The sequence below is a fragment of the Oncorhynchus tshawytscha genome, linkage group LG12 (assembly GCF_018296145.1).
Source record: "Oncorhynchus tshawytscha isolate Ot180627B linkage group LG12, Otsh_v2.0, whole genome shotgun sequence".
Classification (NCBI taxonomy): Eukaryota; Metazoa; Chordata; class Actinopteri; order Salmoniformes; family Salmonidae; genus Oncorhynchus; species Oncorhynchus tshawytscha.
In genome coordinates this window covers 12,189,118-12,207,212 of record NC_056440.1, presented here as the reverse complement: position 1 = coordinate 12,207,212, position 18,095 = coordinate 12,189,118, and the positions used below count along the sequence as shown (strand labels likewise).

Genomic DNA, 18,095 nt, shown 5'->3' with positions numbered 1-18,095 from the left:
GCAAAAACATATTTCCATACACTTAATACATTTCCAGGTCAAATAATATTAAATTCAATAGATTAACATGACACTATCACAAGAAGATAAAACACAAAATCAATGAGACATAGAAAAAGATTACATAGCATTTAATAATCCAGTGTTCATGTTTCTCATTTCAAAGATGCATCTACTTATGTCTATTGATTTGCTACTTCAGATGGTTGACAAGGGAAGAGACTCACATTAGCTCACATTGACCTATAGGTTTCTTATACCTGAGATATGGCATATGCTTCTACATGTCCACTGAGTAGGCATTTCTTACTGCTGTATGTTCACACACTCAAGATGCATAATGATAATACAGTAGCAACAAGATAATTTCCCTATCATAGCTATTACTTTACAGTTTCATAGCTACTTCATACCTTATTGACGTTATTGAAGATTTCCTTTCCCTTGTTTGGCACATAATTCACCTGAAATATAATTTATCTATCAATTTAGGTGAAATAAAATCTCTCCCCGATTCACCATGGTAGCAAAAATGGAAACTGGATTCTATTTTGAATGCAGTCTTCAAACTGAGAGCTTGCCAGTGCATCAAAACATTAGTTGTCATCAAAAGGTTCCATCTACCAAAGTTTATAGATTCAAGCTTTACATGTAGGCCTAAGTTATCTGCACCTACAACAAAAGAGAAAAAGACAGAGAGACACGATGGAAAAATGCCCATAATCTGTTCTCGCTTTGGTCTTCCAGAACGGGATTTTGACTGAATCTGGTTATTGCAGAGGTGAACTCTTTGTAGGAATCATAATCCTAGACTCCATGCTCCTGATCAAAGGCACTAGGAGAGGAGATGTGACAGAGAGAGAGGTTAGAGCTCAACATCAAACATCTAAAACCATTTTTTTCTCAACTGCAATCTGTGAGTACCCTCAACTGTTCACAGTTTTATTGTAGCCCCAGACAAGCACACCTGATTCAACTTGTCAACTAATCATCACGTCCTGGATGAGTTTGTCCAGGGTACTATTGGGGGTAACCGAGGAACGAAGTTGGGAAACACTTAAAAAAAGACAGCAGCCTATATTTTGTGTCAAGACGGAGTAATACAGGGTTTTCATTAAATTATTTGAAATTATCAGTATTCACGAATGTACTTCAGTGAGTCTGATCCGACAGCCCACAAGACAATTCATTTAGACTTACAAACCTAGTGGAATACTGAGTTTGATGCAATTGAAAAACATGATTATTCTGAAGCTTCTGTCACAGTTGAAGACAAAAAGCACAATGCATTGCCAGAGAGGTTTTGATTGATGTCTATGTGTTTGTTTTGTGTGTATTCTTTCCTACCTGTATAATAGACACTAGAATCCCATCCCTCCTTCTGCCAGGCAGAGTTTCTTGTCTCTTCTCTGGATTGAAGGTCTTTATAGGCTGTAGATGGAACAAATTATTTAGTATGCATGTATTCATAATATACAAATAGGGGCAGGTACAACAGACATTGACATACAGAATAAACAATAATTCAACGTGTTGGACCATAGTGTGTGTATTGATAGTAGTAAACTGTCTGTCACAAACACACAGCATTGTTTGGCTTCATTTGATAAAATAGTGTCAATGTTTTGCATACGGGTATCATCAGCCGACTCACCCCACAGATGATGAACTTCATACAGGTCTCCTATCTGAGAGAAGAACCCTCCAACTGCCTCATTGTTCTCCTGTCGATGTTTGATCGCCCTCGCCCTATCAAGATAGGTAATGAATACAGTCAATATTGGACATATTTGACATTCTACTGAAACATTTACTGATGTTACTTATTACCAGCTTTATTTCTGCATTAATTATTTACAAAAATGATATGCAACTTAGATGCATATGGTACATGCACATTTCTTTCAAACAATGAACATGTTGCAGTCTCATGAGAAGTCTTACCAATGATTCCCCCATTCAATCATCGTTCCAGGCTAAAAGTTGGTTGAGAAAAAGAAAACAATGTCTTTAACCACGTTTCCATCCAGTTTTTATGCAAGTAAAGTCATATCGTATTTTAAAAAATGATCACGCCTCTCTCACGACATCAATGCATAAATGTCAACAGATAATGTGATAGTTCGACATGGTGGGATCTTTTTGTGTCGTTAAAATTAATTATAAGGGAAATGGCTGTGGAAAAGCTTTGATGCACAAATATTTACATAATCACCATCATATTGAAGTAAACTTGGAGTCAAGCAATGATATAATGTGTGGTCCTCCCAGCATGACTTGGAAAACCATGCCGTTTATTAGGCTACAGATGAAATAAGTAATGATGAACTTCACATGGTGGTGAAAGTGTACGGTGATGAGCTTGACACTGCTTTCTAACAAATATCGAGGGTCTTACTTTGGTGACATGATGATCGATGTTTGACTGCCTTTTGACAAATAAAAATAATCTCGCTATTTTCCATAATAATCTCATCATGTAGACCACAGGATGTTGGTGGCATCTTAATTGGGGAGGACGGGCACATGTTAATGTCTAAAGCGGAATAAGTGGAATTCTATCACATACATCAAACACATGGTTTCCATTTTTACGCTGCTGCTACTCTGTTTATTATCCATGCATATTCACTTTACCTCTACCTACATATACAGTCGTGGCCAAAAGTTTTGAGAATGACACAAATATTAATTTTCACAAAGTCTGCTGCCTCAGTTTGTATGATAGCAATTTGCATATACTCCAGAATGTTATGAAGAGTGATCAGATGAATTGCAATTAATTGCAAAGTCCCTCTTTGCCATGCAAATGAACTGAATCCCCCCAAAAAATTCCACTGCATTTCACCCCTGCCACAAAAGGACCAGCTGACATCATGTCAGTGGTTCTCTCGTTAACACAGGTGTGAGTATTGACGAGGACAAGCCTGGAGATCACTATGTCATGCTGATTGAGTTTGAATAACAGACTGGAAGCTTCAAAAGGAGGTTGGTGCTTGGAATAATTGTTCTTCCTCTGTCAACCATGGTTACTTGCAAGGAAACATGTGCCGTCATCATTGCTTTGCACAAAAAGGGCTTCACAGGCAAGGATATTGCTGCCAGTAAGATTGCACCTAAATCAACCATTTATTGGATCATCAAGAACTTCAAGGAGAGCGGTTCAATTGTTGCGAAGAAGGCTTCAGGGCGCCCAAGAAAGTCCAGCAAGCGCCAGGACCGTCTCCTAAAGTTGATTCTGCTGCGGGATCGGGGCACCACCAGTACAGAGCTTGCTCAGGATTGGCAGCAGGCAGGTGTGAGTGCATCTGCACGCACAATGAGTCGAATACTTTTGGAGGATGGCCTGGTGTCAAGAAGGGCAGAAAAGAAGCCACTTCTCTCCAGGAAAAACATAAGGGACAGACTGATATTCGCAAAAGGTAAAGGGATTGGACTGCTGAGGACTGGGGTAAAGTCATTTTCTCTGATGAATCCCCTTTCCGATTGTTTGGGGCATTCGGAAAAAAGCTTGTCCGGAGAAGACAAGGTGGGCGCTACCATCAGTCCTGTGTCATGCCAACAGTAAAGCATCCTGAAACCATTCATGTGTGGGGTTGCTTCTCAGCCAAGGGAGTGGGCAAACTCACAATTTTGCCTAAGAACACAGCCATGAATAAAGAATGGTACCAACACATCCTCCGAGAGCAACTTATCCCAACCATCCAGGAACAGTTTGGTGACGAACAATACCTTTTCCAGCATGATGGAGCACCTTGCCATAAGGCAAAAGTGACAACTAAGTGGCTCGGGGAACAAAAACATCGATATTTTGGGTCCATGGCCAGGAAACTCCCCAGACCTTAATCCCATTGAGAACTTGTGGTCAATCCTCAAGAGGCGGGTGGACAAACAAAACCCCACAAATTCTAACAAACTCCAAGCATTGATTATGCAAGAATGGGCTGCCATCAGTCAGGATGTGGCCCAGAGGTTAATTGACAGCATGCCATGGCGGATTGAAGAAGTCTTGAAAAAGAAGGGTCAACACTGCAAATATTGACTCTTTGCATCAACTTCATGTAATTGTCAATAAAAGCCTTTGAAACTTATGAAATGCTTGTAATTATACTTCAGTATTCCATAGTAACATCTGACAAAAATATCTAAAGACACTGAAGCAGCAAACTTTGTGGAAATTAATATTTGTGTAATTCTCAAAACTTTAGGCCACGACTGTAAGTAAGCATAGGCTTTGTTGTACCCTCTTCAACACCTGTCTTAGTGTGTTTGGACCATTCTGGTTTGTTGGTGATGTGGACACCAAGGAACTTGAAGCTCTCAACCTGCTCCACTACAGCCCCGTTGATGAGAATGGGGGCGTGCTCAGCCCTCCTTCTCCTGTAGTCCACAATCATCTCCTTTGTCTTGATCACGTTGAGGGAGAGGTTGTTTTCCTTGCACCACATGGTCAGGTCCCTCACCTCCTCCCTATAGGCTCTCATCGTTGTCGGTGATCAGGCCTACCATTGTTGTGTCATCTGCAAACTTAATGATGGTGTTGGAGTTGTGCCTGGCCGTGCAGTCATGAGTTAACAGGGAGTACAGGAGGCGAACTGAGCACACCCCTGAGGGGCCCCCGTGTTGAGGATCAGCGTGGCAGATGTGTTGTTACCTATCCTTACCACCTGGGGGCGGCCCGTCAGGAAGTCCAGGATCCAGTTGCAGAGGAAGGTGTTTAGTCCCAGGGTCCTTAGCTCAGTGATGAGTTTTGAAGGCACTATGGTATTGAACGTTGAGCTGTAGTTAATGAATATTAGACATGAGGAGTTGCTTCACGTTCTGATGGAAGGGTTCCAGGACGTGGCCGAATGTCACGACCTAGCATTGGACGCATTGCGGGAGCAATTCCGTGGGTTGCCTACCAGGCAGCCTACCACGACGGTAACCTCTCAGCCAGTCAGTAACCCGGCTGGTAGCAGTGCAAACCCCGGTTTCCCAGGAACCCCGCTTACCTCCCCGAAGCGCTACGATGGAGATACCAGAACCCTCCGGGCTCTTCTCTCCCAATGCTCCCTCGTTTTCGAGCCTTCTTCGTTGCCTTCAGACCACTCAAAGATAGTGTTCATTATTACGCTAATGTTCGGGAGGGCACTCGCCTTCGCCACGGCGGTGTGGGAGCAACAATCTGCCTTCGGCCTCAGTCTGGAGGTATTCGTGGCGGAGGTGAGAAAAGTTTGAGGCTCTGGTGTCTGGGAGAGAGGCTGCCCGGAAGTTACTCAAGCTTCGGCAGGACACCCTCAGTTTGGCAGACTATACGGTGGAGTTCCGCACGCTAGCAGCGGAGGGTAAATGGAACCCGGAAGCGCTGTTCGACACATTCCTGCACGGATTATCGGAGGAGGTAAAGGATGAGCTGGCAGCCCGAGAACTACCAACGGATCTCGACTCACTCATCGCTTTAACCATCCAGACCGATGATCGGCTACGGGAACATAGGATGGAGAAGAGGTCTGATTACAGTCCCAATCGCTCACTCAAGGATTCCACCTTGCATCTGATGAACTCCGGTGTCTATGTCCCCGAGAGGATCCGAGTTTACCCGAGTCCCTCCAAGAGCCTCCCGAGACTGCCGATTCATCTCTTCCCGAGCCAATGCAGCTCGGCAGGGCTAGGCCGTCTCCAGCCAAACGCGTATGCAGATTTGAGACCCAGCGTTGTCTGTATTGCGGTACTGCCGGTCATTATGTGTCTACCTGTCCCTTCAACAGACCTAGCTCATTTGTTGGAGCGAGTACTCTGGTGGGCCTTAAATATCATTTTCCGTCTCCCCTTGCTCGCCCCCCTCTCCGTGCCAACCTACGGTGGGGTGACCAGTCCAAGTCTCTCCAGGTACTCATCGACTCGGGGGGCCGATGTGAGTCTCATGGACGTTACCCTGGCGTCCGAGCTGGGCATCCCCACTCAACCCCTCTCAATTCCCATGGGTGTTAGAGCGCTGGACAGTTGCTCTATAGGCCGGGTCACCCACCCGACCACCCACGTCAACCTACGAGTGTCGGGGGAAACCACAGCGAGACGATCCAATTCCTGCTGATTGAGTCTCCGCAGGTTCCGTGGTATTGGGATTCTCTTGGCTCCAACGACACAATCCCTCCATTGACTGGGCTACTGGTGCCATCGTGGGCTGGAGCCTGTCCTGCCACACTCATTGCCTGAAGTCAGCTCTGCCTGCCCCGGGATGTCTTCCTGGGGCTTGGAAATTGCCCCGGACCTCTCCGCCAGCTACGCAGAGTACCAGGACCTCCGGGAGGGGTTCAGTAAGGCTCTGACAACTTCGCTTCCACAGCACCGACTGGTATCCAAGAAGGTCACGCCTGAGGCACTGGTACGTCGCTATATTGCTGCGGCTACACCCCCGGAAGCCGAGACATTTCCCCCCTGCTCCAAGATCATTAGCCCCTCTGCTGTTCGTCCTCTGTTCCCCCGTACCCTCCGTATTTTTCCTACCTTTTCTGTGTCTAGAGTTAAAACCATGTCTGACTGCCCCTTGTCTCCTGTTTCCAGGCCCACCTCTCTCCCCCGTTTCATTGACTGCCGACCGGCATACAGTTTGACCTCGGGGCAGGGGATTCCACTACCTGGTTGACTGGGAGGGTTATGGCCCGGAGGATGGGTGCTGGGTCTCCGCAAGTGACGTCCAGGACCCAGGCCTCATCTCGAGTTCCAGCGCTGGCACCCCGCTCAACCAGGTATGCGCCCAGGTAGGACGCCAGGTGGCATCCCTAGAGGGGTGGGTGTTGTCACACCCTGATTTGTTTCACCCGTCTTTGTGCTTGTCTGCACCCCCCTCCAGGTGTCGCCCATCTTCCCCATTATCCCCTGTGTATTTATACCTGTATTCTCTGTTTGTCTGTTGCCAGTTCGTTTTGTTCCTCAAACCTACCAGCGTTTTCCCCTTGCTCCTGCCATGTCCATATTCCTGTTTTCTAGTTTGCCCAGTTTGTCCTTTCTGCCTGCCCTGACCCTGAGCCTGTCTGCCGTCCTGTACCTTTGCCCCACCTTTCTACCCTTTACCTTTCCTTTTGCCTGCCCCTGTTCGAGTAATAAACTTTTGTTATTTCGACATTGTCTGCACCTGGGTCTTACCATCAAACGTGATAAGTGAAGACATTTGCCAGTTGGTCAATGCATGCTCGGGCTAGACGTCCTGGTAATCCACCTGGCCCTGCGGCCTTCTGAATGTTGACCTATTTAAAGGTATTACTCACATCAGCTGCAGAGGGCTTGATCACACAGTCGTTTGGAACAGCTAATGCTCTCATGCATGTTTCAGTGTTACTTGCTTCGAAGCGAGCATTGAGGTTATTTAGCTCGTCTGGTAGGCTCGTGTCACTGGGCAGCTCACGGCTGTGCTTCCCTTTGTAGTCTAATAGTTTGCAAGCCCTGCCACATCCGACGAGTGTCAGAGCAGGTGTAGTATGATTCGATCTTAGTCCTGTATTAACGCTTTGCCTGTTTGATGGTTCATAGGAGGGCATAGAGGTATTTCTTATAAGCTCCTGGGTTAGAGTCCCGCTCCTTGAAAGTGGCAGCTCTACCCTTTAGTTCAGTGCAGGTAGGCTATGTTACCTCAATTACCTCGGCTAACTGGTGCCCCTGCACATTAACTTTGTACCGGAATCCCATGTGTATAGCCTCGCTACTGTTGCTAGTTAATTATTTGTAATATTGATATTGTAAAAAAAAAAATCTTATATAATTATAATATATTTTTTTTAGTCTTTATCTGTATTTTTCATCTTTTTTTTTCTTTCTTAAAACTGCACTGTTGGTTATGTAAGTAAGCATTTCACTGTAAGGTCTACTACACCTGTTGTATTCAGCACGTGACAAATAACATTTGATTTGCTCCATTCCAGCCATTATTATGAGCCTTCAGCCCCTCAGCTGCCTCCACTGATGTAGACTAGACAACCCACACAGCCTACATGCACTATATCTGCGAGTTGTTAGCTATTGCGCAGTTAGCAAGACCAGAGTAGGCACATTTGCTATTTCATGTAACCGTTTCTGTGATAAAACTAATCGGTAGAGTTGAAAATGCAATGGAAACACATTGAACACATAGATTTTTATTAGGTACAGTGGTCAGAGCGTTGGACTAGTAACCGAAAGGTTGCAAGATCGAATCTCCGAGCTGACAAGGTAAAAATATGACTTTCTGCCCCTGAACAAGGCAATTAACCCACTGTTCCTAGGCCATCATTGAAAATAAGAATTTGCTCTTAACTGACTTGCCTAGTTAAATAAAGGTAAAATAAAACAAAACATAACATGAAAACTTAAGCGAAAAAGTACATTTTGTGTGCACTACATCATCACATACTGATTGTTACTCTCAACAAGTCCATTTGCTGGAAACATGCCACTGGTGGAAAAATGCACATATTTTCTTTATGCAGATTCTAGAATATTCGCATGAAAATCTTTCGCTAATTAGATGGAAATCTAGCTACTGGAGATAATTACACTGAAGTATGAACACAGGAAACGTTTAACTTCATAACCACCCGTGTCCTTCACCTACAGAATGCAACAGCATCCCATTTACATACCATACTCCTAGACATGCAGGTGCTGCAATCAAAACATACAGTTTTGTACACATTGCAGTGTGACGTAGGCCTACATACTCATTAGATACAGTCGAGCCAGACATGTTGGTTGTGTTTGAGATTAGACGTTTATCTTAGCTTTGGTACATGATGTCCATTGTGTTCTGTAGGTCCAGTGTTTGTATATCTCTGGGTGTCCTCACAGCAGTATCTTACCTTGAGTTTCTATGAGCGCAATTTGTATGTCTAGGTCATTGCAAGACTTATCTTAAAGGGATAGTTCAGGATTTTGGCAAAGAAGCCCTTTATCTACCTCCCCAGCGTCAGATTAGCTTGTGGGTACCTATTTTTTGTATCTGCGTCCAGTACGAAGGAAGTTAAGAGGTAGTTTTGCGAACAAATGCTAACTAGCATTAGAGCAATGACTGGAAGTCTGCATGCTAGCTGTTCCCATAGACGTCCAGTCATTGCGTTACCGCTAGTTGGCAATTGCGCTAACGTAAGTTGACGACTTCCTTAAAACTGAATGGAGATATATAAAAATGGTATCCACAAGGTCATTGGACTCTGGGGAAGTAGATAACGGGCCTCATTGCTAAAATCCTGAAGTATCCCTTTAAGTTTGTATGACCACAGTTTGCATGTTTCTAGTCCCAATCAGCGTCTTACCTTGAGTTTGTATGAGCGCATCTCGTAAATGTTGGGTCCATTTCTGGGTGTTGGCTCGTTCCAGAAACTGAACTCTAGAAGAAGCTGGTTCCGCCGTGAGACCAGCATTTTACTCCTTTCCATCCTGAAGTGCCGATACTCCTTTAAAACAGTTTCATGTTGTTTGAAATTCATGAATTAGTCAACTAAAGAAGAAAAGTTATTTCACGTCAGCGAGTAGTAGAGCCATGCTTTCCCCCCAAAATAATGAGGATACTCTGATATTTTTATACAGTTGAAGTCAGAAGTTTACGTACACCTTAGCCAAATACATTTAAACTCAGTTTTTCACAACTCCTGACATTTAATCCAAGTACAAATTCCCTGTCGTAGGTCAGTTAGGATCACCACTTTATTATAAGTATGTGAAATGTCAGAATAATTGTAGAGAGAATGATATTTTTCAGCTTTTATTTCTTTCATCACATTCCCAGTGGACAAGAAGTTTACATACTCAATTCATATTTGGTAGCATTGCCTTTAAATTGTTTAACTTGGGTCAAATGTTTCGGGTAGCCTTCCACAAGCCTCCCACAATAAGTTGGGTGAATTGTGGTCCATTCCTCCTGACAGAGCTGGTGTAACTGAGTCAGGTTTGTAGGCTTCCTTGCTCGCACACGCTTTTTCAGGTCTGCCCACAAATTCTCTATAGGATTGAGGTCAGGGCTTTGTGATGGCCACTCCAATATCTTGACTTTGTTGTCCTTAAGACATTTTGCCACAACTTTGCAAGTATGCTCGGGGTCATTGTCCATTTGGAAGACCCATTTGCAACCAAGCCTTAACTTCCTGACTGATGTCTTGAGATGTTGCTTCAATATATCCACATAATTGTCCCCCTCATGATGCCATCCTTTTTCTGAAGTGCACCAGTCCCTCCTGCAGCAAAGCACCCCCACAAAGCACCCCCACCGCCGTGCTTCACGGTTGGGATGGTGTTCTTTGGCTTGCAAGCCTCCCCTTTTTCCTCCAAACATAACGATGGTCATTATGGCCAAACAGTTCCATATTTGTTTCTTCAGACCAGAGGACATTTCTCCAAAAAAGTACGATCTTTGTCCCCATGTGCAGTTACAAACTGTAGTCTGGCTTTTTTTATGGCGGTTTTGTAGAAGTGGCTTCTTCCTTGCTGAGCGGACTTTCAGGTTATGTCGATATAGGACTCGTTTTATAGATACTTCTGTACCTGTTTCCTCCAGCATCTTCACAAGGTCCTATGCTGTTGTTCTGGAATTGATTTGCACTTTTCGCGCCTAAGTACGTTCATCTCTAGGAGACAGAACGTGTTTCCTTCCTGAGCGGTATGACGGCTATGTGGTCCCATGGTGTTTATCCTTGCATACTATTGTTTGTACAGATGGATGTGGTACCTTCAGGCGATTGGAAATTGCTCCCAAGAATGAACTAGACTTGTGGAGGTCTACAATTTATTTTCTGAGGTCTTGGCTGATTTATTTTGATTTTCCCATGATGTCAAGCAAAGCAGCACTGAGTTTGAAGGTAGGCCTTGAAATACTGCCACAGGTGCACCTCCAATTGACTCAAATGATGTCAATTAGCCTAGCAAAAGCTTCTAAAGCCATGACATTATTTTCTGGAATTTTCCAAGCAGTTTAAAGGCACAGTCAACTTAGTGTATGTAAACTTCTGACCCACTGGAATTGTGATACAGTTCATTTTAAGTGAAATAGTCTGTCTGTAAACAATTGTTGGAAAAATTACTTGTGTCATGGACAAAGTAGATGTCCTAACCGACTTGCCAAAACTATATTTTGTTTACAAGAAATGTGTGGAGTGGTTGAAAATCGAGTTTTAATGACTCCAACCTAAGCGCATGTAAACTTCCGACTTCAACTGTATATAACAATATCAGATTTACAAATATTTGACATAACTTGATATACATTTTGAATGATCTGTTGTGGTACTGATTTGTCCAGAACATCATTTCTAATTGCTTTTAAAATGCTAAAAACATATAGTTTACACATCCTACCTTATTGTTGTTCAATTTGGTCAAGCATTCAGTCAATGCTGGGTAGCCTCCTGTATACCGCCAAAGGTGCACTGCAACAAACAGACAGCAGAGGTCAGTGATGTATTAGCCAAACTGTTTACCTCGATCAGCTAGATGCTTCTGGTGAGTGACATCATTGTGCAAGAGACCTATCTTCAGGAAAAGGTATGTGATAACATTAGATCAAGGTTAACAGAGAACATAAGAATACATCAACAGATCATTAGATAACAGTCGATTAGGGTTTTGTGACACTGTTGTTATGCACCGACGTCTCTGCCACTTACCTGCTTGGTCTTGGTCGCCATACCAAGTATTCCAGCTCCCCACAACATCACAGGGATAGTCCTGGTCTAAGTGGAGTTTGTGCTGCACCTCAGCCCTGAATTCATGGAAACGTACAAAGACACAATATGCCAGATACTGTATATGTCTGCATTTTCATCAATTGTGCAGTCCTACTCACAGATATCTAGTAAACATCTACTGTGAATGACCAAAAGAGGAGACTGTCAGTTAGTATTTACAGCACATGTGAGCAAAAAATAAAAAATAAAGATGAACTCACTCCAGATTGTTGTACGCCTCCAGACACTCTGGCTTGACATTGTGAACTGAGAGAGAAAGGGACAGAATAAGCTAGTCTGAATATTGGTGGGTGGATTTTAGGCAAAAAAAGGGAAATATCATATAACATACTGAGCAGCATCAGTCATATTATTAGACTAATGCGTTATTCCGTCTGCAAATAAACTATTTTTGGATCATCGTCCTCCTACCCAATTTCCCTGCTGGTTGTAATGGTCTTTCTAACCCAATTTCCCTGCTGATTATAATGGTCAGGCTAAAGTTATAGACAAGTCAAAGGACAAACTATCCAAAGTTAAAGTATGTGATGAGAACTAGACATTTCTAATTACATTTTTGTCACAACAAAACACATGATCAACAAAACACATGATAGCATTTTATGATACCATGTAATTACACATTCTCACTTTATTTAGCCACAGATCTGCATCCATCTTCCTGTAGGTCACTTGGTGCAATAATATGCCTTAAATTACGATGATCCTTTCACTGTTTTCCAAAGAGACGGATTGATAAAATGTCACACAGAGGCTATGCTGTGTACAAAGCAAATGAATCCAATTCAACATAATTTTCTGCATTTGTCTCACATTTAGTTTATTATTGAACCTCAACCACTCCTGCAGAAGATAATATAGATGTGTTGATGCAGCTAGGATATAATATATTATTACATACACTGAATTTTGTAGAGGTCGCTGGTCTCACTCTTCGACAGCAGGTTGGAGTGGGCATCTTTCCTGGCCTCCACTTCGTGCACAAACATAGACTGGAACCATCCTTTGTCTGAAAACCTCCTACACAATTTTTTTTGTTGAGAATTTAAAGAATCAAAAGAATTTAGAGTTTTTGCAGGATCAGGCAACTTGGCATTGATATACAATAGAAACATGTCTGATCAGTATAGGCCATGAAATCGAAATGAGTCCACTGGTGGCACTGCAGTTATCGCGCTATGATGAGTAGCCTACACCCTGGGTATGAGTGTGATCAATAGCCATTTATGTTAGTCTGGTCAGTTGAATGAAAACAGCATTACTCATGTGTTATTTACAAGAACCTGCCTTGGATATTGCATAGAAGATGTCCAATATTACTTGTGAAGATGTGTTACCATTTTAAATCCAAGAGTGTCATGGATTTGTCCATTAGTAGTGGCTCAGAAGAACTTGGTTGAATCAAGTTATTGACCAAGCAGTCTGACAGGCCTACAGATCATCTGCTCTGGTGTCACTGACTCAAATCAGATGGATTGAATGGAAATGCAAAAGATGGCAAAGCAGTTAAAAGCTGAGTGTAGGCTAGCAGTGGATCACTTTAAAATTGGGATTATAAACTGGGTGGTTCGAGCCCTGAATGCTGATTGGCTGACAGCAGTGGTATATTTAAGCAATAAAGCCAGAGGTGGTGTGGTATATGGCCAATATTTATTTATTTATCAGTTATTTTACCAGGTAAGTTGACTGAGAACATGTTCTCATTTGCAACAACAACCTGGGGAATAGTTACAGGGGAGAGTAGGGGGATGAATGAGCAAATTGTAAACTGAGGATTATTAGGTGACCGTGATGGTTTGAGGACCAGATTGGGAATTTAGCCAGGACACCGGGATTAACACACCTACTCTTACAATAAGTGCCATGGGATCCTTAATGACCTCAGAGAGTCAGGACATCCGTTTAATGTCCCATCCGAAAGACGGCACCCTACACAGGGAAGTGCCCTGGGGCATTGGGATATTTTTTTAGACCAGAGGAAAGAGTGCCTCCTACACCACTTCCAGCAGTATCTGGTCTCCCATCCAGGAACTGACCAAGACCAACCCTGCTTAGCTTCAGAAGCAAGCCAGCAGTGGTATGCAGGTTGGTATGCTGCTGGCAATAATAAATATAGCATTTATAACAGACATTATAAACTGGGTGGTTCAAGCCCTGAATATTGATTGGCTGACAGCTGTGATATATCAGACCATATACCACAGGTATAACAAAACACTTTTACTGCTCTAATTACGTTGGTAAACAGTTTATAATTGCAATAAGGCACCTCGGGGGTTGTGATATATGGCCAATATACCACAGCTAAGGGCTGTGTCCAGGTACTCCAGGGCTGTATCCAGGCACTCCATCTTGAGTCGTAAACAGGAACAGCCCTTAGGGGTTGTGATATATATATGGCCATATACCAGGCACTCCATCTTTATCGGGCATTATTGCTTAAAATATAGAATATGGAATTTTGCATGCTGACTTGAATTTGCAGTCAGAGGAAAGGATAGAGTAGTTGTTTTTTGTTTTATTCAGTTGCCATGTTGTCATAGGGTTTAGTTACATTGTGTCAGCATTGGAAAAGTGATAACACCACACAGTTGATCCCATTTGAAATGGGTCAAAGTTCAGGTGCCCAGCAAATTATTAAAGTAGGCTAGTAGACTCAGTTAGTGCAACTTTTTCATCATTAATCAGGATGTTTCCTCCTTTACATCGTTGAACCTTCATAATTTGACCAACAATTGCAGATAACGTACACATTTAGCAGGCAGACATTGTTGGATATATCGTCCCTAATATAATTACTCTACGATTCAAAGCGACCTAGTTCACATAATTAGGGTTCACATTCTCAAAGTATTTAATTGCGCTGTGTAAGGGTAAGTTAAGTACGTTCTCTGTTGAACAAAGATGCGAGTAAATGTTAGCAATTAAAACTTCCAACGGTTTCACTTTACCTTGCGACCTGCAGCTTGACAGCATTCCTGTACAGTAGTTGGCCCTTGGGCAATATTGAACACGTCGCCGCCATCTTCCCCAGACACTGAATGGAAACCTTTCCCTCGTTTGTGTGAAGCTTTATATGTACGGCCTGTGTAGTGACGTTATGACGAGAGCTAAACAGAATCAACAGTTTAATATTTAACCAAGGATAAGTATCTGACTGTTAGCTGTAGTCAGAGAGGAAAAGTCGAAGCGAGAGGTTTTACTCTGCCCAAATTTTGTCCATGAAAATAAACCCACGAAGTGAGGATTTTTTTGTATGGAAGTCAATGAGTATCGAATTTGGTCAACAAAAATGTAATTGTTAGTTTGCTACGTGAGGCTAATTTGATTGAATAGAAGTTTCGTAATGGTTAGGTTGTTGCGAATCGAATGATATATGTGGAATAGCGACAACTTGGTAAAAAAAAACGACTTTATATCAGAGTTGTGCCTGTTGTCATAAATTAGCTGACAACTTCATAAAAACGATGCGCACACTTCTATGTGGCAGAAGTCTGTGAGTTATGATTCTGGATGGCCAGATAGCTACCAACGATGACAAGAAACTGCCATGTGAGGAATCGTAAGTGACTCGTTTCATCTTGTTCTTGTGTGGGCTTTATGGCAGACTACAAACCCCCCAAAAACGGTATTGCCCCCCACCAACTGGACAGGGTTGAAAAAACAAGGTAAAAATACAATTCATATGTGATAGGGAAAACAAACTTAATCCACCCAAATAAAAATAGTACATTGACAAAAACAAAACTCCCACTAAATTTCTTCTTTCAAATCTCCATATCAAGAGCCTGAGAGGGTTGTAAGGCTTGTGACAATACTCCATGCAACTCCTTGGCAGAGAAGTCTTTCAGACCCAGCCAGGAACCGCTCAGCCAGGAGCCGCATACACAATATCTATTTTCCTGGACTTCCTCTCCACTTTGGCAGTGCCATTAATCACCATAGCTATAAAGGCCACAAAGTCCACCTTCTTAACCTTTAACATATGTTTTATTTTTTTTATTTAACCTTTATAACATATCTGGGTCCTGCTGGTGAAAGGCAACCCCTGCAGCCTGCAGTGAAGGCCTATCCACCACATGGACTCTTCAGAAGCACCATTCAAACCCTCAATCGTTTTAACAGCCGCTGCATATGAAATGCTCTGGACAACACTGACTTTGGCCACCTCATTCTCTTTCAGCCTTGTCGGGCATTCCAAAGATGTGTCTTCATGGTTCCCACCACAATTACAACATGTCACATATTCATCACTTATAACACATGAAATTATCTTTTCCACAACTTGGCTTCAACTTTCTGCAAACACTTGAAACATGTCCAAAAGCTTTACAGTGATCACACTGCATTGGTCTTGGGATAAATGCTCTGACTCTGTAGTTAATATACCCCAACTGCACTTGAGTAGGGAGAGACTCCATATCAAAAAACGAAATAACTTATACCCTTCACTTTTTCTTCATTCACCACACAATTCATGCGATGTGCATCAATCACTCCATTAATATTTTTCATCTCTGCAACATCCACTTCCCACGAGACGCCAGATATTACCCCCTTGAGGGGTGTCATGTTCCAAAGAGACACAACCGACACGTCAAGCTTCTCAAATCGGATAAGACGCAACACACATTCCTTCTGATCCTCAGAAGTACAAAAAATCTAAACAAGCCCTCCTCTCGTGATCCTCACACCTTCACTTTACCCAGTACTCTCTCCACCAGTTTGGATATCTCAAATGGATTCTTCAACCAATCAGCTGCTCTTCATTAACAAACCGTACTCCTAAAAGATAAGAAAGAACATTCTCAGCACTGTACGCTACTTTGCTCCGTTTTTTCATTATTTTGGACAATAGTCAACCAGCTGTGATTGAGAGTCCAATAGGGCGGCACACAATTGGCCCAGCATCGTCCGGTTTAGGGTTTTGGCCAGGGTAGGCCGTCATTGTAAATAATAATTTGTTCTTAACTGACTTGCCTAGTTAAATAAAGGTTTCATTGTTGTTTAGGTGTTTTGACTGATTTTATGTCAATGTTAATATGTCTCAAATTCGCTAGCTAGCTAACCAACAACTCTAATAATGGATTTGGGAGACTAATACCCATTGTGAAAATGTATTTATGTTTTCAATAAACATTGGAGACAAAATATAGTTTACATGTTGTCAACAACGAGTAGGGTACAGAGTAGGGTACAGACGTAGGGTACTCTCGTTACTTCTATGTTAAATTGTCTACTTTACTCATAACACGACAATGGATGTATCAGTATTAAAATAAAATGTTGTATCATTCTATAAACATTTTGTATATGCTTTGTAGGTCGTTTCTAACATACTTCCACGTCGTCTGAATCAACAAACTACAACATACCTAAAAAATATTTTAAAAATCGACCTTTTTTTTTTTAGCATGAACAGATAGACTGTTGTGTGGAATTTACAGTGCGTTTGGAAAGTAATCATACCTGTCATGTCTACTCCTGCTCCTCCCCTCCAGCATTCGATGTCACCGATAAACTAACCACCGGTCCTGGCATCAATCATTACGCGCACCTGCACATCGTCATCAGACACACCTGGACTCCATTACATCACTTATTACCTCCCCTATAACTGGCACTCCCTTAGATTCTTTCCCCAGTCAGTATTGTTTATGTGTTTCATGTCTATATGCTACTCGTGTTTGTTATATTGTTTGACATTCCGTTTATTATTAAACTCACCACCTGCACTGGCTTTCCGACTTGCTTTCAGTTACAAGACCCCTTCACTTTTTGAAATTTTGCTCCAGCCCCGCTCTGGAATAGGTTGTTATCAAGGATCTCTCTGTACTTTTCTCTGTTCATCTTCCCCTCGATCCTGACTAGTCTCCCAGTCCCTGTCACTGAAAAACATCCTCACAGCATGATGCCACCACCACCATGCTTCACCGAAGTGATGGTGGCAGGTGGAGTGCTGCAGAGATGGTTATCCTTCTGGAAGGTTCTCCCATCTCCAAAGAGGAAATCTGGAGCTCTGTCAGAGGGACCTTCGGGTTCTTGGTCACCTCCCTGACCACAGCCCTTCTCCGATGTTTGCTCTGTTTGGACGGGTGACATTTTTTGGTACCCTACCCCAGATCTTTTCCTCAACACAATCCTGTCTAAGGAGCTCAACGGACAATTCCTTCGACCTCATGGCTTGGTTTTTGCTTTGACATGCATTGTCAACTGTGTGACCTTATAGAGACAGCTATGTGCCTTTCCAAATCATGTCCATTCAATTGAATTTACCACAGGTGTACTCCAAGTTGTAGAAACATCTTAAGCATGATGAATGGAAAAAAGGATGCACCTGAGCTCAATTATGAGTCTCATAGACTGAAAACTTATGTGAATGTGATTTCTAAAACGCTTTACGCT

The 18,095-nt window shown here is 42.7% G+C and overlaps 1 protein-coding gene across 1 annotated transcript; it reads right to left on the bottom strand.

The window, feature by feature from the left end:
• Nucleotides 1-115: 115 nt before the first annotated feature.
• Nucleotides 116-14,891, bottom strand: nipsnap1 (nipsnap homolog 1 (C. elegans)). The gene is made up of 10 exons (XM_024438186.2): nt 14,642-14,891; nt 12,592-12,710; nt 11,891-11,936; nt 11,610-11,704; nt 11,302-11,372; nt 9,267-9,407; nt 1,945-1,976; nt 1,655-1,749; nt 1,348-1,431; nt 116-835 (listed from the first exon to the last, which is right to left on the bottom strand). The coding sequence occupies exons 1-10, from the start codon at nt 14,713-14,715 to the stop codon at nt 771-773; spliced, it is 822 nt and encodes a 273-aa protein (XP_024293954.1). The 5' UTR covers nt 14,716-14,891; the 3' UTR covers nt 116-770.
• Between the last annotated feature and the right edge of the window lie 3,204 nt (nt 14,892-18,095).